Here is a 24743-nt window from a genome sequence, read left to right as displayed (position 1 = left end):
ACGGCCGGTAGAGCAGTACTCCTGTTTTCACTTGCACGCTGTCTGGTTCTTAATCGCCAGTTTTATATGTTGGCGACAATTGTGGTCATAAACTCCTCACTATGTGACAAACTTCAAAGCTTCACACATGACTATCCACCAATTCAAATATTGATTCGCAAAACGGTAGACAGGCGTAACCACAGGCAGTACCCCGTGTATACTTCACAACACGTGTCAAAATATGGGCTCGCAAAGGCGACCTCCACAAAATACCTTGAATTAAATCCCGCAACAGAAAAGCACATAAAGTGCCTCAAAAAATTAAAAGAACTCAATTAAGAAGCCAAGCTGATATATTCAATGGTTAATGCGCATGAGGTGAGTGGGTGATAAAGTGGGTAAAAAAAAGGGGGTGGTTTAATTACAATCAGGGCCTGTCGATCCTTCGGGTTTCGTCGCTTTCACTAAAAATAATGGTCGGAGGTTCTGAGAATGTAACACGGCAATATCTTAAGTGTGCAAAAAGTGGGTGCAATAGGAATTAAGGAATCTTCAAAGAACCTATAACATGTGAAGGAATAGGGTTTGGTAAGTATCGGTTGCAACCCAGAAATGCCATAAGGCGATGCTTGAAGACTAGTTCTTCGACAGTTAACAGTCAAAATTTGAAATTAGTTGAAAATAAGTGACAACTTTTCCCGCCCCACATAACGAAAACCGAATTCACAATGAGGAGTGTGCATAAATGTTAGAGCTTACATGGTTCTGTAAGGAGTGTGGCGCAACCTCATAAAGTAGGGCATTGAGACAGTTAACGTAAGAGACCTTAGCTATGTATTAGGTGGGACCGTATGCTTTGCATTAAGTTGTTCTTGGGTTGAAGGTTGAACCTCAAGCACAGCGATTGCTTGAAGCAAGGCTTCAGCACCCATACTTTCGTCTGAGTGGAATTTCTTCGCTGAAACTTCTCCTGAAAGTTAGGAAAAGACCTTGGACATTTGAAAAATATGATAGGAGGATAAAAGGAAAAATAAAACGAGAATAAGGTGATGAAATCAGTGATTGATCCGTGCGAAGCAGTTACCAAAATTCTTTTCGGGTGATGCAAGGCCGGATCGTTTGAGTTGAACTGGAGGATCCTCAGACGAATCCTGTGCCTCCGTCCTGACGGCACTCCCTGACGAGGTAGAGGAGCCGGTCGAGCCCTCTCGCTGGCGCTCGACTTTGGGTGCAGACCAGGGTTGACCGCTGATACGGCTGCTCTTTGGGCGAGACGATCGTGGCCTCCTGCTTCCTATCTTTTCCCCAACATCGCCAAATTGGCAAGCCCCGCAGACGTAGACCTCGGGCACCTGGAACACGGACAAAACAGTCAAGACACCTGTTATGATAGTGACTTAAAGATCTCGTCGTTAATGCAAATTTGCCCCGTCGCCACTTCATCTGTTTCCACAGACTTGGTTGAAGATCCGCTACAAAGGTGACCAAATTCAATATCAGGAAAGGATTACTTATGTCGTGTTTTCAAACTTAAAAATGCCACATTTTCTTTGTCTAGTCATTTGAATTTTACGAACGTGAAACAAGTAAAAGTACAAAGTTCAAACTGTCTTCAGGTTAAAGGCTCAAATAAGTTTAAAGCAAACCAACTTTGAGTACCACATTTGTTTCAGCTCCTAGTTCTAGTAACTTTGCGAACACTGATGCACCTCTCAAAGTTGGCACAATTTTATACGTAAAATTGGCAATAAAATCAAAAGTCATGAAGTTTGCTACAGGTCGTGAGAAGTGTGTGCATATGTTATGTTGAAAAGAACCCACGGACCTCACGGGTGGACATGATGCCGACGCAGCGTTGGTGATACCAATAGTTGCATTGGTCGCAGGCTACCCAAGCAACAGTGCCACGAGGTCTTTTGCAGCCGTTGGGAGCTTCGCAAAACTCCTGCCATTTGTCCTCCTCATTCACTCCCCCAACCTTGTTTTCTTCCCTCGATCGTCTTCGAGGTACCAAAGTTCGCCGCTGCTGTCGCGAAAGTCCTTTCATCATCCTGCCACCGCCGCCGCGATCTCGCCGAGTCGATGACAATATGGAGGTCCGGCGTACCGCACCAGCCGTTGCGAAACGACGAGTCGCGGCCTGATGCAACAATGCCAAAGCCAATGGGAAAAAGCCAGCCTGTTTAAATAATTCAACATTCCTCACTTTTGTAATCAACATGAGGGTGTGCTTTAGCCTAAAGCTTTACTTTTATGTGTAGCACTAACAGTACCCATAAAGAACAACACTCAACGGGTAAGGGATCCATCGCACAGAAAAGATGTAAAAAATGTCGCCGGGAAACATTTACGACAGGATAAACGCAAACTCATAAAAATCGCTGATATCTAACTCAGATGATTATACAGCTTTGCAGAGAATAACGTATGATGTTTTGGTAGAAAAAAACCATAAAGATGTGTCTAATAATGCAAGCATATCTCAAAACCGGTAGTAGAAACCGAATACCGTCTAACTCAACAATGCATTACAAATTGCGAAAATCAGGCAAGATACCAACAAAGTCTCATTGAGCAGGCTTACAAGGTGATGGTCTATGGAGTTCTGAGCGACCTCGGAGACTTGTTTGCCACGGTTAAATTGAAATTTAGAGCTGGAGGCTGAGTGCTGTCCACCAGTTGGGGGGGAAGAGGGGACAGATGATATGGAGGCAAAGGAGGAGTTGGAAGGCTGTCTCCGTACTCCACCACGTGGTTCACGGTGAGGTATCTCTTTGTTTTTAACTGAATCATCTGCCATAGCATTTAAATCAGAATCTCCGCCTCTATTTTCGTTTTCACATTCCTTCACATTCACCTCTGCCTCCTCTTTCCCTTCTCTACTGTATGTCTCAGATTGTCTGAAGGAGTAGAACAAGAATAGGCTTCACTGATCATCACATCCACAAATAGTTCAATCAGAATTGTTCCTTTTCAGAGCACAAGTGCTATCCTTTGTTGTTGCACTAGTGAATGGTTAACATTGGTAATACAGTTTCATATTCTCGTAATCCCCCCAAAATCGGTATTACAAGGTCTTACTCAGAGAACCGCTCACTGTTTGAGTTTTGATGAAGAACTAAAAAACAAATGCATCTGATGAATTCAGATGGGCTAAAAAGGTGTCCATACCCTTGTCTCGACGACTAATTTAAATAAAACTGAGCACTCAGGCATCAAATAAACAAATCTGCAGCGTAAGCTAAACACGTAGGTAAACTCAGATCCATCGTAACTCTCGCACCTATTAACAAGGAAAGATTGATTATAAAAATGCCACCCCACCTCTTGGAATCCCGTGAGAACCTGAAGAGGGAACGGCGACGAGAGGCTAAATATGAAAGATAGCCCATAGATGAACGAGGTGCAGGTTTATTTCTGCGTCTTTGAGAAAGGAGAGAAGCTGTTCGGCTACTTTCGCTAGACACTTTCCTTCTTTTCACACAACGGCCGCCATAGGACTCGACCCCATCCGAACCCAGAGCAGACTCTCTTCCTTTGTGAGCCAACTGAAGAAAGAGTCGCCGTATTAAAACGGGGCGTAAAAACTGTATAACAAACAAAAAAACTTCAATGTAAAACACTTAAAGATCGATTGTAAAAATTGGCAGAGGTACCGTAAAGTAGAAGGGTCTTTCAGAGGAATCTGAACGACAAGGACGCGCGCGTCGGTGCACCCCGAAGTCTTCTCCAATGGAGCGTCGCCGATACTCGCGTCGACGGAGAGCCATCTCGTCCTCATAGACGACACGGGGATGCAGAGCGCCAGGGGAGTCAGGATCTGCGGCCAAGGAGAGTTGCCATAGCCACCGGATCTGTGGAAGGCTCACTTCCAATGCACAGGCCTCCCCAATCAGGGTGTCCAGCCAACTGCAAGCGTCGGGTGGTATGTAGCAATGGAATTCAGCGGACGACATCGAACCTTCGCACTGTAAATGACGCTGATGGCCTAGTGGGGTGTACAGACAGATAGTCTGGTTGAGTTCCAATTTCAACACTTTCAAACAGCCCATACAACTTAGTCATGGATAGTGCTCCAACGTAATCTCAGTGGATGATAGTCACAAACTAGAAATATTAAAGAAAAAGCAAGTTGAAGAAAGTAGAACATACCTTCCCCGCTCAACGTTCGGCGTCGTGGATGGCGGGGAAGAGAATGGGGATTGGGAAAGGGAGAATGCTGCTCTCTAGGACTGGCCAGTGGTTCAGTGAGATCAGTGGTAGCGGAGGACATGATAGCTAATGCAACTGCTGCCTCTTTCTCGTTCCGTTTATTTGAATTCCTATGATCCTTCTCGGTGTTGCTCCTCATACTATCACGATCGTCAGTGTCCTTCGGATGAAGCGAAAAGTATGCACAAATAAAAATAACTCCTCCCAAAACTTTTGACTTTGATTATGGTAGTGTTTGAAGAAAGGGAAAATTATTGAAAGCTTTTCATGCGCTTAAATAAAGGTGCTCAATTTCCAAAAACACCAATGATAAAAACTAAACAGAATTATAACAGCTGCGCGAAAACACAAATTAAAGGACTATTACAAATCAAGTGAAAGTGATAGTAGTTGAAAGATGATTTATCGTATAATATTAATGGATGTTTGGAGCTTTCTATGGTTACTGCAATTATGAGGTCCTAAGGAAGAACGCCCAGAAACTATTCAATCGTACATCCATTTCGAAGGCTGGTGAGGAGGGCTCCTGCCGAGAGGGTGAGGTGGAACGTTGAAGATGATGCGGAAAGAGAAGGGGAGGCGGGGAAGGATTGCTGAAGTGATGCTGGCGGTGGAGGTGGTGCAGCCTCTCGGAGGCCAAACTGCGCAGTGCTGTGGTGCGCAACACAAGAGGCTGCATACCGGGTGGACGCACGACGTTGGGCGGCAGATGAGAGTACGTGAGACCAACCGGACGCAGTTCCTGCTCTGACTGGTGGTCAGCGATGGAGCGCTGCTGCTGGCGTGCAGATGCGTGCAACATCACACCCTCGTTGAAGTTATTCCACTGCATTTGGACCCCCGAAAAGGCCTCATACTCTACGAATGCCTTCCGCAGTTCCGGGGTGGACTTGAAGGCGCAAGACCAAACATTCAATACGGTACTTCAAATTCAGGATTGGAAAACTTATTTGTCGACAAAAAATACAGGCAAAGCTGCATCAAGCACTTCATGAAAAGTAATCAGACCTAAAAAAATTGTATTTAAAGTTAAGCAAGCAAATAAGTCCATGGGGTTAAGGTAAGAATTAAAACTTCAAAAATGTTTTCAAGTCGTTTTGTTCTTTGAGATAATTGCCACTACATTCTATAATCCTTTCCGAGTGAGATACAAGGTTGTTGTGAATCCCCTGTTATATCTCTCTTTTATCTCCAAGCTATCCATTTTACATATAATTGTCCAATAGCCAGAAAGGTGAAATCATCACTCGGAGGAATGCCAAAGGGATACGGAGGGCGAGGATAAAGATAAGGCGGTACCTTCCTCCCCCCTACCATCCTCCAGTTCAAATATCACAGGTAAGCTTTACGAAGGCATGAGGTCTTGCATCTTTTTGTAAGAGGTGGATAGTCTTCAGACTAACTAATTAGCATTGACTGCTTCTCGGAAAGAAGTTTTATCGCACACGTTTAAGTTGTATCGAATCATGCGGATAGATTCCAGCCCTAATTGTGCGGCCTTAAGCAGAAAATTCACATTAAGCGATTCCGTCTGCAGTCTACCACACAAAAGAAAGAGCAGTCTTCTGGGGAAAAGTGGTTCGTTTGGGGTAACCAATGGTATATTCAATCGCTTAGCAAACGCTGCAATACAAAACCAACCCTCATCACAAGCCAATCAGCATACAACCTAAAACTGCGTTTTATAACGTACACGAAAGGTATGAAAAACAAGTTGGTGGCCTTTGAAGCTTATTGTCATTTGCTAATAGGTATGCATGAAACCCATTGGCTTAGCTTCAGAGTACGGCATCCCAGTTGACGTAGGTGCAGACGGATTGTTTCAAACCTCGATTTCACCACCAATGAAAGTTGCTCTTAGCATGTTACTCTCCGATCAATTTAATCAGTGGTGATGTGTAATTATTTGCGATCAGGAACAGGTGGTACCGAACATGATGCACCAGCATCATCCAATGACTTATCGCCAAAATCAGATTGCCTGTTTCAACCATTTCTGCGACGATTTCTAAAGCTGATACAGCCTTGAAACCGAGGTAAGGTCAATTCCAATGGCAGATAGACCGGAATCACACAAGATTCGTTCAACCTACATTTGATGAGGGAGAAAGGTAACGGGGAAGAAGTAGAGAGTACGATGCAAAGTACCGTGCCAGCGGACTGACACCCAACTACACTCTGTAATGCATATACATGACGGGTAATAAGTTCATATAATTCCATGTATTTTACAAGTTCATACAAGTTGCCACATTTACTTTTATGATAAATCGATATTAATGAAACGGGATTTTAAGCACTGAAACATTAAACATATGATGGACAAATAGTCGAATCTTAAGGCAGTTGACAATTTAAATGATTTCACGGTATATTGAACACAGACAGGCGGGGTTTTTTATGGCCTGGTAGGAAAAGCACTCCGTCAGCTCACCAAAATAACGGTTCTGACACGCCGAACAAACGCGAAGGCGCGCTCGCAGAGCATCTGCACGGCAGCGAGAGCGGGCAGTCTAAGGAGAAAGGGAACAGAGACGAGGGGAGCCATGAGATCAGAGGTGATGCTTGACTTGACTGTGGGCAAATGGTCGGAGGGAACTGATTTTGCCCCTAAGTCCTGCTTTACCGCAGTGCCGGTGACATGAGGAACGAGCTCCTCTAGTATCGCGATCACGACCGAGAGTTCAGGCCGAAGTGAGCGCTCACAGCGGGGGCAAGTGTAGCGCACGCGCCTGATATCGACGTTCTAAGGGTTCGAAACGAGAGTTAATCAAACCCACCTACTAGAACGTTGGTAGAGTGGCAATGCATCGATAAATGGATGATCTTACCCTAGAGGAGAAGCCGACGCATCGTTTGTGAAACCAGTCCTTGCAGAGTTCGCACTGCAACATGATACCCGTATAACCTGGCTGTCGGCAAACGCAATAGATGACCGCATCCTGGTCGCGCTCTTTCGATTTGCGCATGTTCGAACGACGCAGGTAGTGGAGAAGCTGAAGTTCATTCTCGATCATTGGCGTATAGACGGTGTCATACATGTGGTCAAAGTCACTGCCATCATTGAGTTCTCGCAAAAATTTCTATTTTGTGGAACCATAAAACATTGCTAAATAATTTGGCTATTGGTAATCCAGTTAGTGATATCAGAGATTAACAGAAACAGGACGGGTACGTGTGGGAGGGAGGAAGGGAGGAGGGAGAACAAACGAACCGAAACGTTCTCCTTGCACGCATCGGCGTAGGCCCGGGAGTCAAAGGGCCTGGGATCGTGGCCCGATCCGGAAGCGTCACCGGCACTGCTACTCGGCATCACCTCAGCGTCGCGTTGGATGAGCAGTCCGTAAGCAGATTTTGGTCGTGGCAGAAGCACCTCTAAGAGGATCGCTGGGCTAAAAGCATGTTCATTATCCGAAGGCAAAAAAGCCGCCTTTATACGCGAGTAGCAGCGATCGAGGGCAATCAACTGGAAGGGAAAAGTAAGGGCTGTCTTGCTAATTATATCGAAATGAATTCATACGATGCTAAAAAGTTAGTGTCATAAAAAATAAACTTGAATGAAACACTGAAGCAAATTAGCTGACTGCCGCCTACTTTAAAAATCACTACCCTATGGCAAAATAACAAGTATTCAGAACTTATCAAATTGACATTTGTCAATACCCAAATAAAACTTGATGCATAGGCAAAACAGTTTGATCGTCATGGTGCTACTATACCCAAATAGAGAATGTCTGGGAGGCCTACCAAATTTCTAAGTCGTATAGTATCTGGAAAGACAAAAGGGAGCTTTTTGGCAGCACTGCAGACTTCCTCGTAGAACTTAAGCCAAACTTGTGGAGTAGAGTCAGCAGTGTATAGTTTGAGCCGTCGGACAAATTCCTCTGGGAAAGCGTCCTCAGCTCCAATCTCTCCCTCTGCCTGCAGCTCCTGTTTCCCCTTCACATCCCTACCTCCCCTCGACTCCATGGAGGTATTGACACAAGGACTCTTGAAGAGACGCTGGAAGCAAGCAAAATGGCCTAGCAGAGTGTGGGCCTTGGCACACAGCTGAGCCAGTTCCTCCGACTCATCGAAGGTGGCCTTGAGACAAGACGCTTGAGCCACCAGAGCCTCCGCTTCAGAGAGCTCACATGAACCATTGCTGAAAGTGGGAAGATAGAGATTGTGACCTTTTAGCCGTGTTAGCTTAAGAATAAAAGAGAATAAGGCTACCAAAATAAAAAAAAAATTAGAAATCAACTTTAACACACTTTTTAAACTATTCCTCTACTGGTGCTACCAAAAGAATATGCAGGAGAAGTTCATAACAGATGAACGGTAAGTAGTCAAAAGAACGCCAAATTAACATAACTTTTAAAAAATTAACCACAATGACAGTTGCTAAGTATATAAAAGAGGACTTTGTCGAAATCTACTAAAATAGCGGCTGGAATGGGAGATAAGACTAGCATATTTGGCAATAAATATTTCGACACTTTACCCAGCATATCATTAAAATTATTCATCCTGTATGCAAACAACTTTTGACGAAAATAAAGGTAGAGAGAACGCACGGTGCCTTGAGAACCTCTTTAATGGAATTTTCGACAACTTGTGCCTCGCAGATCACCTTTTGAAGTCGGACACTCCCTTTCAAGAGGGCCGACTCCAGTGTGGTGATAACGGATTTTTCCGTCTCAAAAGACTGTCCCGTGAGGCGGTCGGGGTGGAGGACATAAGCCAGCGTCTGACCACGCGTATCAAGGTCAATGAGTTCTTTTAAGGAGGGAACATCTCTGTTTGATGCGGTTTTTAGTTTCATGACTCTCTCCACACTCTCCAGCCACGACACGCATTCCAGAAGCTGTTGATGTAAACGGCAATTTATGTAACGAAAATCCAAAAGTGAATCACACAAACCCTAGGAAGTCAATTGCTACTCACATGCTTAAGATCCTTCAGATGACAAAGCTCCACATCGACACCCCTGGCAAAAGTTACGAGCTGCTCGATTCGGTGGATCTCAGGGAGGCGGGGAGGAGGACGCCCGCTGTGATCACCAACGATGGGCTGCTCGGCCAGCGACAGCAGCTCACAAGCTGAAGTGTGCCACTCCTCCAGCCTCTGCTTAAATCGATTCAGCTCCTCCATCCTGGGCATTGTGCAAGGCAGACCATTGACCTTTTCCACGTACTGCTCGAACTCATTCATAGTGATCTGTGTAAGTTTCAATTTTGAGGAATAAGAAATTACGCGAATCACGTGAGATCATAACAAGTTGAAGAAATTTATGCAGCGTAGCGCCAGATTACAAGCACTAAGGGGTACTTAAGGGTCAAATGATGAAAATCTACTCAAATTTTAAACAATCAAAATCCATTGAACAATTTTGCTTCGAATTCATTACAAACCACAAGGTGAGAGAACAGGGAAGCCTGGTTCCGAGCTGACCTTAGTGATCGATGGGTTCCAGGGGAGATCAAGTTCCACAACGTCCTCTTTATTGTCTCCTAGTACCGCAGAAAGAAAGTCGTGCTTTTGAGATGTACTGCTGGCCTGGGAGCGCCGTTTCCGACCTTCCGGTTTTTGGGCGCAAAGCGCACCAATCATTGAGGCACAACTCTCTGCTGTCTCTACTATCTTGTTCAAAGCAGCAACCAAATCATCGGGGTAGCAATTCTGGTGACCCGTGTCTCTGAGTTTCTAAGCACAAATAATTCAGAAAATGTTAAACAAGCATAAAGACCGCATGAGGGGATCGGTCAAATGCAAATTCGGCCCGGACCAGCAATAAAACTTACAACCAGATCCTGAAGCGGTATTTTTTGCATGGGACTACCTCCTTCAGGATTCCCTGTACCTCTCTGTTCATTGATCTTTCCTTAAAAAAAAGAATGCGAAAAAAGGGCTCAAGTCAAACCGCGGACAAGGTATAGCAGAAGATAGTTTGTGATTGTTGCCATGGCTCAAAATGCTGGGCTTCAGGTAAAATATCGTCTCATAAATTTAAAATGATTTTAAATTAAAATAAATGTGTTGCAATCCAACTTTTCGCTAGAACTATTTGAAACAGGAATGTCACTTAAAATTTGATGAATGCCAAGGGGATGATAACAATCATTTACAAATTCAGCGGTTATCATTGAGCAAGATTGGCAGTGTAAGGTGCCGGTTCTTTACGATAATGGAAATACATAAGGTTACTAAGGAAGTCTCAGTCACTGCAATTAGATTACAATTAACTAGAATGTGTAGATATGAACACAAGCATTAGTGGCATTGGTGGAAATACCCTCTGAAAAAAAAATAAAACAATCAGATCAGGAGTGGATAATTCAATCACGAATGATAATGATGATTACTATGACTATTGCCATGTTGAGGTCGATATATGCCAATTTATGGTCAACATTTGATTAATATTGCCACGGCTAAAAGTGGATTTAAGATCTCTTCATTCGTATATACGTTACTGATTCCCCGCACATCAAAAAGCTATTGGATTGACAGCCAATCTTCTACACATGCCTTCAAATCAGAGTAGCGTTGAATTGTCATATTTTTGTAAAGAAACGTTCCAAATTACTTAAGAAGTGATAGGGCGAGTGACCATCACGCACTTAAGCCGAAAATATGCCAGTGGACAGCAGTAAAGATCGGAATATCGAAGTATTCTAAAAGTATCTTTCAGTGAACGCTAACAAAAATAGTCTTCGTTGAAGCTTCCAGAGAGAAGAATGAAACCACTTAACTCACCGTGGCTCTCAGCTTGTGCACTGTTGAGGTAAAGCGCGAATTTTCCCCCTTTTTCTTTTGCGTTGCGAAAAGACGTGTTTGAACGCAAGAAGTCGTCAACACATGCCTTCCACTCTTGGTACTCGCGAATGCGCGCTTGCGGCCGCTCCACAAACTGCGAAAGTTCATCAAGGCCGTAGCGATAAAGAAGTATTTGGTCCTCCGCTGCACAACACGTGCATGACTGATAGTGCTCCAAGCATAGGAAAGCTACATACGGAAGACACTGATGAAGAAAATAATTGGCAACAACAGTCAACATGAAAATTAATGCGGATTTCCGACTCATTCATTAACATTATTGATATCTATCATATGGCATAAGCAGATCTGGTCGTAACAAAAAACTGATCCGATTCGTGAAAAACTAATATAGCTCGTAAAACGGCAAATAATGGGACCGTGAGCTAGGAGTCTCGAGAGCATTTAAGCCGTAGCCAAATCATAGGAAAAGTTAAGTGAAGCAACGATTTCCCGTTGAACAGTCGATAAAGTGCGAAGAGGAAGTTATCAGATTAAGCGGAGGATGAATAACCCTACTGTTCAATCTCAGTTGAAATAGACTATCAAGTGATAAAAGCACTATAAGGACACTTACACTTGGAGCAGGAGCAGGTGAGGGCAGAGGTGAAGAGAGTAGTCCTGCAGAGCTGACACTTGCGTGCCTCCTTATCGAGGGCCTCAAAGACAAAGCGCTCGGTGCGTCGAACCCCTAGACGCACCAGGTGTCGACGCAGGGAGCGCTCCTTGGCTAGAAGCCCGGCAAGTTGGTCGGTCACAACTAGGAGGAAGGTGATGGGCACTCTGCTGCTCTCTAATCCTGACTCTGCAAGGCGACAGAGGAGCTCGGCGTGGGAAAACAATGGGGGACGATGAAGCAGAGCGTAGTGGTCCACGCAATGGAGCCCAAATGGAAACTAGTGGAAATAATTAAGCTCATTAATTTTCATTTTTAGCATAAAAATAACAGCGTTATTTGCATAGAAACACGGTTCATGATAATTTTTAGGCCTGGTAAGCTGCATACTATAATCGTTATGACAACGAAGAACACCAAGGAGTCAAAGAAAATGGGACAAGGGGTTTACCCATTCTGCAGGGCAAAAGTTAACAGCTTCTGCAAAGTTGAAGCCATTACTGTAGCCAGCATGATAGGCTCGAGGAAATGTAACCACAAACTCTCCAGCCAACTGATCGAGGTGGTAAACAGGAACGCCACGGTGCAGGAGGCGATCGGGAGGAACAAGGCATGTCACATGGTGGAGGACATCAGGCGAATGAATGAATAACTCCCCTGCCTCTACTTGCATGGCCGCCTCAAAGGCATCTGCACGTGCTCCCGGCACCCCGTACCAGGTTTTCGGATCGCCTCTCAAAGGTTATGGACATTAAACATTTTATTCATATGGGTTAATTTGAAGTAATAGCATAAAAAAACAAGTGATCGGTATCAAAACTAGTAAGTGAAGTCGGAAGCAGAAATAGAGTCAAGATTCATACGAGTCGATAAGAAAACACCCTAAGAACTAGTAAATTTGTTGCCGGAATGACTTACGTATGCAAATAATTGATAGAAAAACTCCAATGATCTTCAGTATGCCAACAGAAACAAGAAAACACCATGCCAATATAAAATGAGGGGGCCTTTAATAAAACAAAAATGAAAGTCAGTCTCATTTATTAATGTGAAAAAAAGAGACTTGACTTATCCCACCTTCATGCCTGTCATATTACTGGGTAAATAATGAAGAGCTGAGAGAGGATTCTTTGCCAAGTTGTTTAAATTCCATGGTGAACTGCAGTAATCGAATTTCCCCAGATTACTTGGAGTGGTGGGGAAGCCAGAGCTACCTTTTGATGAACAAAGATCAGCACCGTATTCTACGGTAACATTACATTCACCATCGTTCACAAGCCTCCAAAATTCATCTCTGATCTCAGCAAGAGCGATCGTCTTAAGATAATACCTAAAATCAGATGAACGACTCTTACCGTCAATGGCTTCTTAAAGTAGTTTGTCTTGAATTCATCAGCAACGTAGCTGAAATCCCGTAGAGTGTAAGAAGTATCGGATTTACGAGAACCATTTGCATCAACTTCATTTTTCTTATTAAATTCGTTAGCAAAACACTTAGGGCAGAGCCATCTTTTGGGAATGTGTGAAATGGGATTATCAAGGCAGAATGTATGGTACACTCCCTCACAACAGCACACGTCACATACGAGCATCTGGCTGGGGTTATTTGACTTTTTGCACTTTTTACAAACAAAAAACTTTGATTAGACATAAAAGACAAGAAAATCAGAACTACACTTTCTTCCCGTTTCCAAGAATTCTGAGAACATTCATTGGTCTGATGTACGATTGAAAATTAAATTGACAAAGCGGATTACCAAATCGGTGTTTGAATTGTGAAAGTTATCAATCGGAAGAATGAATTTCCGATATTTTGCGCAAATGGCTGACGCCACCTCAGGGTAAGGTTCAAAGCCCAACTTTCTGCAAATGCCAACCCAAGCGTTCTCGTGGCAAACATTATCATAGCCACCACTATCTTTCACGACTTTATATAATTTGTAAATATCCAACTGTTTGCCTCTAATATATTGCGTAAAGACAACCGCATTCTACAGATCCCAAGTTAAAGAACGAGATGTTCACGGTACCTGCAATCTCCAATAATTTGCGAATGACTCTACAAAGGCACTCTTTTCGCGATTACTAATCGAGAGATCTGAAAGGCTTTGACTGTGTGGAATAAAAAAAAATTCGGTATCATTCACAGAGAAAGGTGGTTTCCAGTACTAAACCGAAAATAGCATAAGACCACGAAAAGCCATATCAATTACTTGAGGAGGTTTAATTTTACAGATCCCATACTTGACAGCGTCACTGTAAATCTTTTGGATGTACTTAATAGGATCATCGAACTCTTCATGAGAAGGAGCATACACAGGAGCCTCACAAAAATGAGGTGACTCAAAACGGTTCATCAGGCTTACTGACACCGTCCTTCAAAATCAGACATATAGCCAATAATATACCGAGTAACAAATGTACTGCAAAAAAAGGATTTAGTAAGAGTTAATCACCAAGACTTCGAAAATGATTAAATGCGCTCTCTGCAGAGTATATTTTTGGCTACCATCTAAATTCTATCTCTAACAATTATGATTTTGATGACATTCAGCATTAAATGTGGGAAAATATTTAAGCCTTCAATTTAAAAATATAGCTAAAGAATCAAAACTTCGACCAAATGCAGTTTGCTTGAGCAGGTGTGAAGCAACGCGAGACTTCTCGCGAGTGGAAAGAAGGCACATTACTAAAGCAGAATATGCATTTTCGATAAATAATGGAGTCCGGGGCTACTGACATTGTCTGGGCACCAGCCCTCTTAGACAGGTTACAACAGCAGTGCACATGAGGTACATTTAAACCTCAAATGAGAGTTAAATAAGCAACCAGTGCTTTGTACGTTTTCTAAAGTGTATCACTCATTATTGTGTAGCGTTCCGAGACTCCCTTAAGACGAAAGAAGACACAGCACGGAGAAGGTGTCTGGGCTATTGGCATGGCCCCAAAGGCCAGCCCACCCAGCGAGGTACAGGGGGGCTAACTCAAAGCACAAAATCGCGCCTCATTCGAACCGAGGGATAAACCACTATCGTATTACAATAGTGCACTAAATTTGATTTAATTTCATGGTATTGACTTGCAAATATGAAGTACTATGCAGAATGACATGTTCTTTTATGTAAATTTCAAGCGCTTCTGTGAGCCACGTCTTAAGCACTGGCGCCTGCGATATTTGAAAGCTTGTTTTCCTTAATTTTTGCATTTAAAGGTCACGATTTTTTAACAACTCTTGGAAGTCTTACAACAATTTTACCTGTCGATGCAATACACCAAAGTCCATTTGTTGTCTGCGAAACTATTGGTCGAGTATTTAAATCATGTTCCAATTATTTCATTGGGGGAGTGTGGATTTTTGTGGTGAATGAGTTTTTAGGCATGCTCCTGGGTGCATGCCTTGCTTTTCTGCTCACTTTTGGAATCTCCTCTGCACCTGACTTTAAACTAAGCGATTCTAAACTCCTCCTGCCATATTTCAGTACCGTTAGCGTTAATTACACAATTACTGGTTCGGGTCATTCGTGCTACGAATGGTAATACGGTCACTACCCCTTCCCAAACTATTAGGTGGTCGGGTTCTCCTGAAGTGGTCGCAGTTGTACCTCTTGGGGAAATAGGGAAGAAATGCACTGACAGAGCGTCGGTCACGGCTGTTTGGCAATCCGCTTTGCGCCGTACCTCGACAATATACGCCCGTGAGTCCGGTAAGATAACTTAGCTTTTTATATGCTAGTTACGAGACATGTGCTAGAGTGTGACGTGATTGTTGACGACATTCACACCATCAAGATTGACACAACTACGCAGGAACTTTATTTGCATAACACGCCAGCATCACTAGTCGTTATTGGTTATGATGAATTCGGCAACACATTCTCCAGTCTTGATGGCATTCCATTTGAATGGAAAATTCATTCTGGGAGTGAAGAAGATCTAAAAACGACGGGTGATGGTGTACTTCGCTTCCTTACTTGGACGGAGTCTGAGTACACCACGCCAAGTCGTATTGGCCTTCTTGAAGCTGAGGGCATGCAAGTAAGTATTCACTTCATACCTTATTTCATTTGTGAAGGGTTATATGCAACTTGTTAGTGGGCTTAGGACTGGTTCCGCTGTTGTAAGTGCGATGCTACGTGAATCTGCTTACAGTCATGTGCCGTCTGCTAAAGTGCGTTTGCTTGTTATGGCGAAAGCACAACTTAATCCGCCAGTTCTTTACCTAATCCCCAATTCACTTGCACGTTTTCAAGTGAACGTCGTGCGACAAGATACAGACAAAGGTTTGCCCATAGGGTGTCGTAAATTTCTTCTAGAGGTTGTAATGCCGTCAATGCAATATTATCTTTCCGTCGCGGATGGAACAATAATCGAACTGGACAGTGATACTGGCTCAACTATAACGGCTCAGAAATATGGACAAACAACAGTGACTCTTTTGGACAGAAGTATGCTTAATCCCCAAATGGGATGACTTTTTTCAAATCTAGACGTTGAAGAAGCCATCAAAGTGCTGGAATCTAGTAATCCCGATGGAAGTGACACGGAAGCCCAAATGTTGACCCATTATCGGCGCCCAACCTCGATAGCTTACGTTGTTGAGCCTGCATATTTCCGATTTACCATCCAACCCATTGACGAAGATGCACGGTTGTGTGTTGCGGCGGCTCGTCAGTCTCTTTCACAAGTTCCCAGCCAGAGTCCACACAACCACTGGACTTTGGAGATCGGGAAAACATACGAATTGTCTCTCGACCTTTATGATCAAAATAATCACCGCATTTTCCCAGCTGACAATATTCGCATTTCAGTCGTATTTCCGAATGGTGCTTTTAACGTATCGGACAGTGCGCCGAATGGAACTACACACACCATCGTACCGCGTAAGACGGGAATGTTTACCATAAAATCAACTCTGGAGGGTGTGATAACGAAGGTATGGGAAGATAAGATTATGCTTTCACCGAATTATGATTACTTTTAGACAGGAGAAATGAAACTGTTGAGCCACCCAGTTACTGGAAGCCAAGAGATGATTGTTTACTCATCACTCAATGTCTTTCCCAACCAAGTGAACATTGCCTGGGACGTATCGGTGAATGTCAGCGAAGGATATGCCCTAACGGCGGAGGGTGGCAGTAATGACTACGTGTGGACGGTGCTGCCTGCATCCGGTTTTTCTTCCTCGGAGTTCCAAGCCAGCAGGGCAAACGAGGTTGTCACCGTATCAAACGAAGGAGTTTTATTTGCAAAGGTTACTTTCCTCATCGTATTTTGTTCGACCCGATAAAATCTCACCTAGATGTATTTTAATAGGGAATAGGCACTGCCTTGGTTGTTGTCTCTGATCTGCGAAACCCGAGCATGTGCTCCCATTCCGCAATTCGAATAAGCAATCTGGCAAGCATGAATTTCTCACCCGGTCGCGCGGAGGTTTATCTCCCCAGACGGCCGTTGTTCGACGATGAAGGCCGACTTTCATCCTTATTAAGTGCTCGCTCCATCTCCTTGGACTTAAAGGACCTGGTACCCGATCCTCTAGCTGGTCAAGTGCCACTGGATCAGCACGAAAAGACGGACAACGCCATTCTATCCGTGGGGTTAAAGGCTCAGGATGTTGAAGGAAATCTATTAACTTACTGTCATAACTTGCCAATTCAAGTACGACCAAAGGATCCGTCAATTATCAAAGTGCTCCCTGGTGTGCTGAATCGACTTGAACTATCTTTTCCCTTGCTTTTGTTTCTAGGATCATTTTTTCTCCCCTAGGTGTTCACTACCTCCCACCCTCTGCAGGGAGGTTCGACCGCAGCAGTGTTTGCGCGTTTGTCCGTGTTGTCGGCCTACGTGGGGGCATTACGGAGCTTGAGGTATTTTACACCTCAGGGTTGAATTCAGAAGAACATGAGGTACAAGCACGGTCCCCGATCGCTGTTTACCAGGATATTACCTTCCTGCATAATGCTGCTGTCTTGGCCCTTGCTGTTGGCTCATCGGGGCGCATTTCTGTATGTTTCAGTAGCCATTTAGTTTTGTGTACAAATAGTGTGAGAATAAGTCTCCACTGATTTCTTATTCTCATGGGATGTATTTTACGTAACGTATTTGGCATGTCCGTATGTTACAAATCCAAATATGATTATTATTTCGTCTTGACACGGGTTGATCTTATTGTTATTCACTTCTGCTTCTCTTCATAATTGACTGAAGACTGTAAAACATCCCATTGATTTAGAAATACTGTACTTTGTACTGCGAAAAGCGAGGGATTCGTATTCATGTGCTATTTGAACTGGGCGATTTTATCCTATTTCAATTACCGTATCTCGTTAATTTCCTAAAGAAATGTGAAAGTGATTCGAGCCGTTTGTGATTTGTGGAACGGTGGTTTATCATTATCCTATTGTTTCACCCAATTTCGCTATTCTTACAATTGAATTCAGCATATAAATGGTCCTATTCCGTGGCACCTGGATGCGGGTTCGCATTTTGTTAAGCTGGATCTCTCCGAACCTCCACATGGAAAAAGAAGTCCTTCTGTACTTCAACAGCCGCAACCCTTCGTTTTGCAAGAAAACAGTAGCACACCAGGACATAACTTTGTGCTACGTTGTGAGTCTTCGGGCAATTTCGAAGTCACTGTTACTGTTGGAAATCGTCCATCCTCAACCAATCCTTTTCCCGCCGTATTGTCGGCTACCCTTTCGTGAGTCTGATACGATTATAATAAACATCCCCTCGATAGTTAGAAGCAACGAATTTCGGGGTAAAATTTGACGCCAACATGAGTAAAAATCTCTGTTGTCTCAAGATGCGGCGAAATCCTAGTTTGAACGTCTGACACTTTAGAGAAAGTTTAATTTTGACTAGCATACATGGTTCATTTTCAGACTGATTTGTGATGTTCCGTCCAAAATCGAGCTTATTCCACATTTGGATCTTCCAACGTTATCCGCCGATCTTCCTCCGTGCCCCATCGTCAACCGTTCCTTAGGGAGTTCAGATGACATTGTAAGTCGTTTTTTCGGAAGTGAAGTTTAAATGTCGAACAGCACATTAATCTTACACATCCATTTTATTGCTTTTCTTCCAACAAGATTCCTATTTCCAACAATGTTCCGCTAAATGTGGAGGTTGCTTTCAAAGGCTTTGCTGGTTACGAACTAAGCGGGGTGGATTCAATTGGAGTACGCACGCGTATTACCTCGGACACGAGTAAAATAAGTGAAATTGTCTCCACGCCCGAGCCCGTCGTTCTTGGACTCAAGCAGATCAGTGGTCCTGACAGATCCGCTAAACCCCACTTTTTTGTAACACCACGCATTTTGGGGGAGTCAGCGGGGCTACTACATGTGCACGTAGTGGCTGAATATCAGTGGCCAGGAGAGCGATCTTCTATTCTCGAATCTGTTCTTACTCTCAAAATGGCTCCCAAAGTTACTATCGAACCAATTGATGACTTTCAGCTTCTATTACACCCGAAGGTATGTTCTTTGGCTACAGCGGACATTTGGTTTATTGTGTATCTACTCATGCGTTTTCAGGCCTTTGCAAATGTCCACCTTTCTTACGGTTCGGGATTCTTCCATTTCAACATTGTATTGCACGATTCTACATCTAAGCTCCCGAGTCAACCCTGCCTTTTGGTTCTGCCCTCCTCCCGTTACGAGGGTGATGTTCAGAAATCACAACGGGACTTTCTTTTGAGCCCAAAATGTCTTGGCAAGGTAACGATCCGGGCGACCGATCTGTGCTTTTCTGGAGGATCCACCTTTCCTGAAGATGGTGGGAAGAAGTTAATGAAAATTGGACCCTCCTTTGATGATCGTGTGGTATCTGTGGTTGGCCTTGGGTCACTTCGCCTTTATGCTCCTTCTCAACTAGAGTTTTTATCAAAGGTTTGCACTTACTCCTTATTCTGCCGGCCTTTTTAAGTATAAATTATCGATATTGGTATGGGTATATCATGCTATTGTGGCCCAAAATGCCAGTAATTATTCAAATTAATATTGTAGGTATTCTTAGTGTTTTCTACATGTATCAGCTCATATTTCTTATTATTTTGCCATCATTGTTCCAGGCACATGCTTATGTTCGTGCTTTCGACACGGAAAGAAACGTGCTTCCTGCTCATTTTGTAAATTTCCTGGATTTGGAAGTGATTTCCTCCTCTGGTGGCCACCCATCTGAAACCAACCTTGTCATGGTTGCAACATGTCCAGACTCTCCGCCTGGCTCTAATGGCCTGGGACTTGCATCAAAAGGTGTTTCTGGGACTCAGTTTTGGCTCTCCAAGCCCATTGGACACCTTGGTGCTCTTCCTGGTCTTGCTAAGCTGAATCTTTGTGGCCAAGAACTCGGTCCCTCAAAGTTGAAAGTCGTCTCTGGCTCTGTGACTAGTAATGTTGAAAGAGTCAATGTACGCATGCCCTTGTCAAAATTCTTCTGATTTGTTTAAATATTAGGCTGATAATTTTATCCAAGTCACGGGCATTATATTCCCTAATTTGAGAAAGTCTGGAATCTTCTGAAAGTTTATTCAGTTGTACGAATGCTTCTTGGGATTCCTTCTGTTACAGCCTCTTCATGTTTAATATACAGGTCTACGCTCCATTAAGCTTGAAGCCTTGCAACATAAATCTGCTGCTGGGAGCTGCGCATCAAATAGTAACTACCGGTGGTCCATCTTCAAGCTCTGTGACTTTTCAAATTACTTCTCAGTATCCTGGACGACCCAAACTGAGCGTTAAGCAAGTTGGTGAAGAGGGCGATAAGAATGGAATCCTCGTGCGTGCTGAATTAGGTCGCGCAGGCAGCGCTACAGTGTTAGCCAACGCCACCAGTCCCACTGGCTATGCGGGATTAGATACTCTCGACTTTGACGCTTGGGGTCTCACGCCGCCACCTACAATTTTGTCTTCCAAGGTATGGTGGGCTTTTCGAGTCGTTTTGACAATGCACAAATACCGCAAATCGTATCCGTTGGATGACGCAGATTTTTTAAAATCCCAGGCATCCTGTCAAGTGAACGTCGTCGCTCTTTCGGGTATTCGGATTGGTTGTCCTCTTCCAACTCCAAGCCGTAGTGACGAAGGGCGCATTTTGGTTGCCTCGGCCAATGGCAACTCCAGCGTCGGTGGTGTTCCCGTTTGGGCAGAGGGTGTCGCTGCCGTCGGCGAAAACGGAGTCGCAGTCACACCCATGGGGCTAGCCGATATCCAACCGCCACTGCACTTTTCCTGGCGTCTTTCGCCTCCAATGCCAAACTCACCCGCTCACCTTTTCCACTGGCTCGGTCATCTTAACGTTGAGCCCGACGATGTGAGCACTTTGTCCGTTGTAATTTCACGAAGGGTCATACCTTTACGGAGTATTTCATTTCATTTTAGACGAGCCTTTCTTCTGGTGTTTTGGTCGTCGGTGTTGCAGCTGGACAGGTAAAGCTGCACTTGACTGTCTTCACGGAGGGTGGTTTGAAGACTGGTCAGCTGACATCGCCAAATTCTCATGGTACTCCACAACCAGTTGAACAACTCTCTGCCGAGATAACCTTTTCCGTCGTGTCTCGTCTGACCTTGCTCAATCCATTTCGTCAAAATCCGCGCATCCTCGTCTCCCCCAACAGCCGCCTTCAACTGACTATTCCATCCCATATGTTTGTTTAGTCTCTAATCAATACTTCCGGCTTCTGTATGATTGTATTTGATCATGTTTCCTGTTACTTCAGCCTTGCAGATGGAGGTGCTCACTACTCTATCAAATGTCCTAGTGATTCGCCCACGGATATGCTTCGGGTTACCTCCAGTGGCCTCCTTGAGTCCGGTGTCTGCAGTCGTTGTGGTGCTTGGTCTGATTGGCGATTGAGCCATTGCCTTTGCCACCTGCGTGTCAACTACAACCCCGCCTCTGCAAGCAGCACAGAGGGCAACGAGCACGTTCGCCAGTCTCTCGCTCTCGATGTAGTTGTCAAAGCGCCTCTCTACACACTTGCCCGTGCACAACCTGGACACTATAGCCTGCCAAAAGGCAGCAGTGGCCTCCCTTTTGGTGGACCTTACCCCATTACGTTATCCTTCCATGATGAACTCGGAGAAGTATTTGATGCTGTCTCAGGTAACACTTCAGTCATCTTTCTATTCGCCTAAAATTCGCTAACAACGTGACTGACTGATTGTAGAGGATCTACTCTCCATACGCTTGAGCACGCATCGCTCCGCTCTCCTCGACTACTTCGTCGAAACCGGTGGGAGCGGTTCGCAATTCTCGGCTGGGCGATTAATGCTGCGACTCATTCCACCACTTCACACCGACTTGAGCACACTACAGGCTACAACTACTCTGAAATTGGCACATGATCTGCTGTCGGGAACGGAGGAATCAGCTATCCTTACACCAACTTACCTCACTGTTCCCATTGGTTCCTTATTAGACGTTCACGGTATTTTGGAATTTACTGTCGGTCAGTGGGCTTGCTTGCCTCTCCTTCCACAAGGTTTGTTCTATTTTGACTTCGTTTTTTGACCTCATTTTAATGGCTTTAACCAGACACCTTTACAACTACCGGCTACTTACACTTATGCAATGGACTATACCCTTGTCCGTGCAATCAATTTACAATCGGTGTAACAAAAACGTGAACGAATTTACCGACAAATCATATTTGCATTCGTGACCTAGGTTTAATGATTTGTATTTTCATTCTAAATCGGCTACAGATTACACAGAGAGGGACGTCTAAAATCCTGAGATCTTTTCATATTTCCCTCTAGGAGATGGAGTTTGGTCCTCGAGTGATCCAAATCTCCTGTGGATCGATAATCAGTCAAAGTTCATGCTTCCTTTGCGAGGAGGTCACGTGCATTTGCAATTCACCCCAAAGACTAAGACAGGAGTGCAGGTCTCCCTGTTGGGCAAGTTGACCTTGAAGAATGTTTGCTCAAAATCGAGTATTCATCTACGATCTAGGTCCTCCTCATCGTCAATCATGCCTGTTGGGTTGGACTTGGCTCAGGAGGTTCATATTCACTTTGCGCTTGCTCCTTTCGCTTCTGCCGGTAATAGGTATGATTTACCGTTTTAATACCTGGCACACTAATTTGCTGAAGGTAAAAGCTTATGCTGTACAAATTTTCTCATTTTGGCACACCATTGTGAAGTCACTTAAATGCAAGGTCTGTCCTCTGGTTTCGCGTTATCGGTTGACATCCTCAACTTTTTCCTTTTTAGTTCGTGTGTCAGCGCCGTGGCGACGTCTGCCCTCTCTGAAATTTCTCCCCTGACGTGCTCGGCTCGCCTGGAGCTGGGTGACAGCGGTAGTGGTGGCAGCGAACGGCATCAGACACGGTGGGTGTCGCTTCCAAATTGGTTACGCGGTTTCCTCTTGGCTGAACGCTACGCCACTACACTGAGTTTGGTGGTTGAGCCAGATCTCATGGCTGCATTAGCGAATCCCGTCGCACAATCTGCCGATTTCTACACCCAACTAATACCTTCGGCCTTGGAAGAGGGAGCATGGACATGTGTCGTTCGAGCTGGCGACTCGAGCGACTATTCTCGGCTGGCGGTTCTTCCTCACGACTCGCGTCTTGTAGTTGAGGTTAAGGGGAGCTGCGGAGCGGCATCAGACAGTGCAACTAAAGAAGTCATTACCAGGTCCGAATTGACTTTGGCTCCCGCCTTTCGAGTTCTCGTTCCGTTAATGCATTTGAGCAATGCCGGTATGTTTGTAGCTGTTACTTAAGTCAAAGCTTTTGGCCTTTTCAAATAACTCGCCCATGAGTGGAATGCTTTTTGAATGTTCTCAGTACCTCTGAAACTTACTCCGCGGGTACCAGTTGCAAACTTACTTGTCTTCATCCCTCCGGCCACCCTGACACAAATGGAGTCCGGGGCTAATGCGGAGCAAGCACTGAAAGCGCGCTCACAGCGACCCGATTTGCTGGCAATAGCTTCTGCTCCGCGACCCGTCTACTCCGCCAGCCAGGTAAAGACTGCTCTTGAGCACATGGCTGGTGAATACGGCCATTCCAGTGGGATGGGGGGTCTGTTTCACAACCTAAGCCTCATGATGGAGAATGAGGCTCAGGCCTCCCCCGAGCAGGCTTTCGGTAATGGACTTATCTGGATCATTGGTATCAAGTCGCTTCCCACCAAAGCAGGTAAAGTCAGTGGTCAACTGGAAGTTTGAACACTGTTTACGATTTAGCAAAAGCGTTTTGTTTCAATATGTAGTAGTTATTCTTTTAAAGATTGTAGTAAAGGTATTTTTTTGGAAGAATGGATATTTTAATGTTTCAAAGCGAAGCAAAACAATGTTCCCTGCTTATTTTGTTTCCTTTTTGGAATACTTCGCCTGGAAAACATTACACAAGACTGCGAAGTGAAAGACCGTTTCTAATTTTAACTCTTATTTTGACTTGCTGTGTAATTAGCCGTGGACACGACAGTGGAGGTCGTGTTGAGTCTGAAGGTGACAGGTCAGCACATATCGGTGCCGATTCACGTCCATACGCGCGGTCTTCGGGCCGGTGAGCTACCTGAGATCGAGGGCGATGGGGAGAATGAGGCGGGCTACGGCCTATTTCGTGAGGTCTTTTGGGCTAATCTCTCTTGGCTCAATCTCCTTCTCCTCGTCTTCCTCACTATTCTCCTCCTACTTGCATGTGAGCCTCGCAAAACACGAGTGAATAATGAGCGCCTGCAGCTAATGTAGACTTGTGTCTCATTTCGTGCTTACAGCCCATGTGGTAACACGCAGCCTCAGCGGTTCTGGACTTGGAGGTGCCGATGAGCAGAAGAATCTACCCCCACTGTCCAACACCGAAGATGCGTCCAGCCGTGGAAGCCCTCGACTGTGGAGCCAGGGCTTTGGGCTGCATGGCAGAGGGAGCCTCGCCCCACCGACCCATATCCCACCGAAATTCCGCACCTTAGCCGACTCAGCCTCCTCGCCCTTTGGCGACACCTTTGGGTTCTATAATGCAGAGCAAGCTAGTGCTACCAGTAGATTTCGAGTTTCCTCACCCTCACGTCTGCGTGAAGCATTCGATAACAGTCTTTAAGACAGTCCATATTTTGCGTGTCATGCCTACACCATCGTCCTTGGTGCAGTAATCCCAGCGTTTCAGCATTTTGTATC

The 24743-nt window shown here is 44.6% G+C and overlaps 2 protein-coding genes across 2 annotated transcripts; one reads left to right on the top strand and one right to left on the bottom strand. All coding sequences in view use genetic code 11, as the record gives it.

Annotated features, from left to right (window-relative positions):
* Positions 1-1037: 1037 nt before the first annotated feature.
* EGR_02898 (Lysine-specific demethylase 5B) lies at positions 1038-13965 on the bottom strand (the record flags this gene model as incomplete). The annotated part of the gene is made up of 24 exons (XM_024492147.1): positions 1038-1334; positions 1808-2122; positions 2567-2882; positions 3307-3569; positions 3639-3970; positions 4135-4354; positions 4691-5083; positions 6629-6940; positions 7026-7277; positions 7409-7660; positions 7942-8338; positions 8751-9040; positions 9121-9393; positions 9628-9879; positions 9978-10057; positions 10933-11181; positions 11570-11888; positions 12060-12342; positions 12527-12615; positions 12686-12925; positions 12964-13227; positions 13366-13599; positions 13639-13720; positions 13853-13965. 24 exons carry the CDS (start codon positions 13963-13965, stop codon positions 1038-1040), a joined length of 6117 nt encoding a protein of 2038 aa, XP_024353342.1.
* A 1021-nt stretch (positions 13966-14986) lies between these two features.
* On the top strand, positions 14987-24666 carry EGR_02897 (Nuclear pore membrane glycoprotein; the record flags this gene model as incomplete). The annotated part of the gene is made up of 22 exons (XM_024492146.1): positions 14987-15141; positions 15176-15312; positions 15342-15643; positions 15681-16053; positions 16096-16541; positions 16590-16859; positions 16922-17306; positions 17375-17613; positions 18049-18311; positions 18496-18616; positions 18703-19446; positions 19686-20024; positions 20207-20530; positions 20618-20926; positions 20995-21260; positions 21333-21718; positions 21783-22097; positions 22375-22666; positions 22832-23322; positions 23410-23763; positions 24037-24267; positions 24344-24666. The coding sequence occupies 22 exons, from the start codon at positions 14987-14989 to the stop codon at positions 24664-24666; spliced, it is 7065 nt and encodes a 2354-aa protein (XP_024353341.1).
* Positions 24667-24743: the final 77 nt, after the last annotated feature.

Source organism: Echinococcus granulosus, assembly GCF_000524195.1.
Source record: "Echinococcus granulosus chromosome Unknown EG_S00014, whole genome shotgun sequence".
Taxonomy (NCBI): Eukaryota; Metazoa; Platyhelminthes; class Cestoda; order Cyclophyllidea; family Taeniidae; genus Echinococcus; species Echinococcus granulosus.
This window is presented reverse-complemented; position numbering and strand designations above follow the sequence as displayed.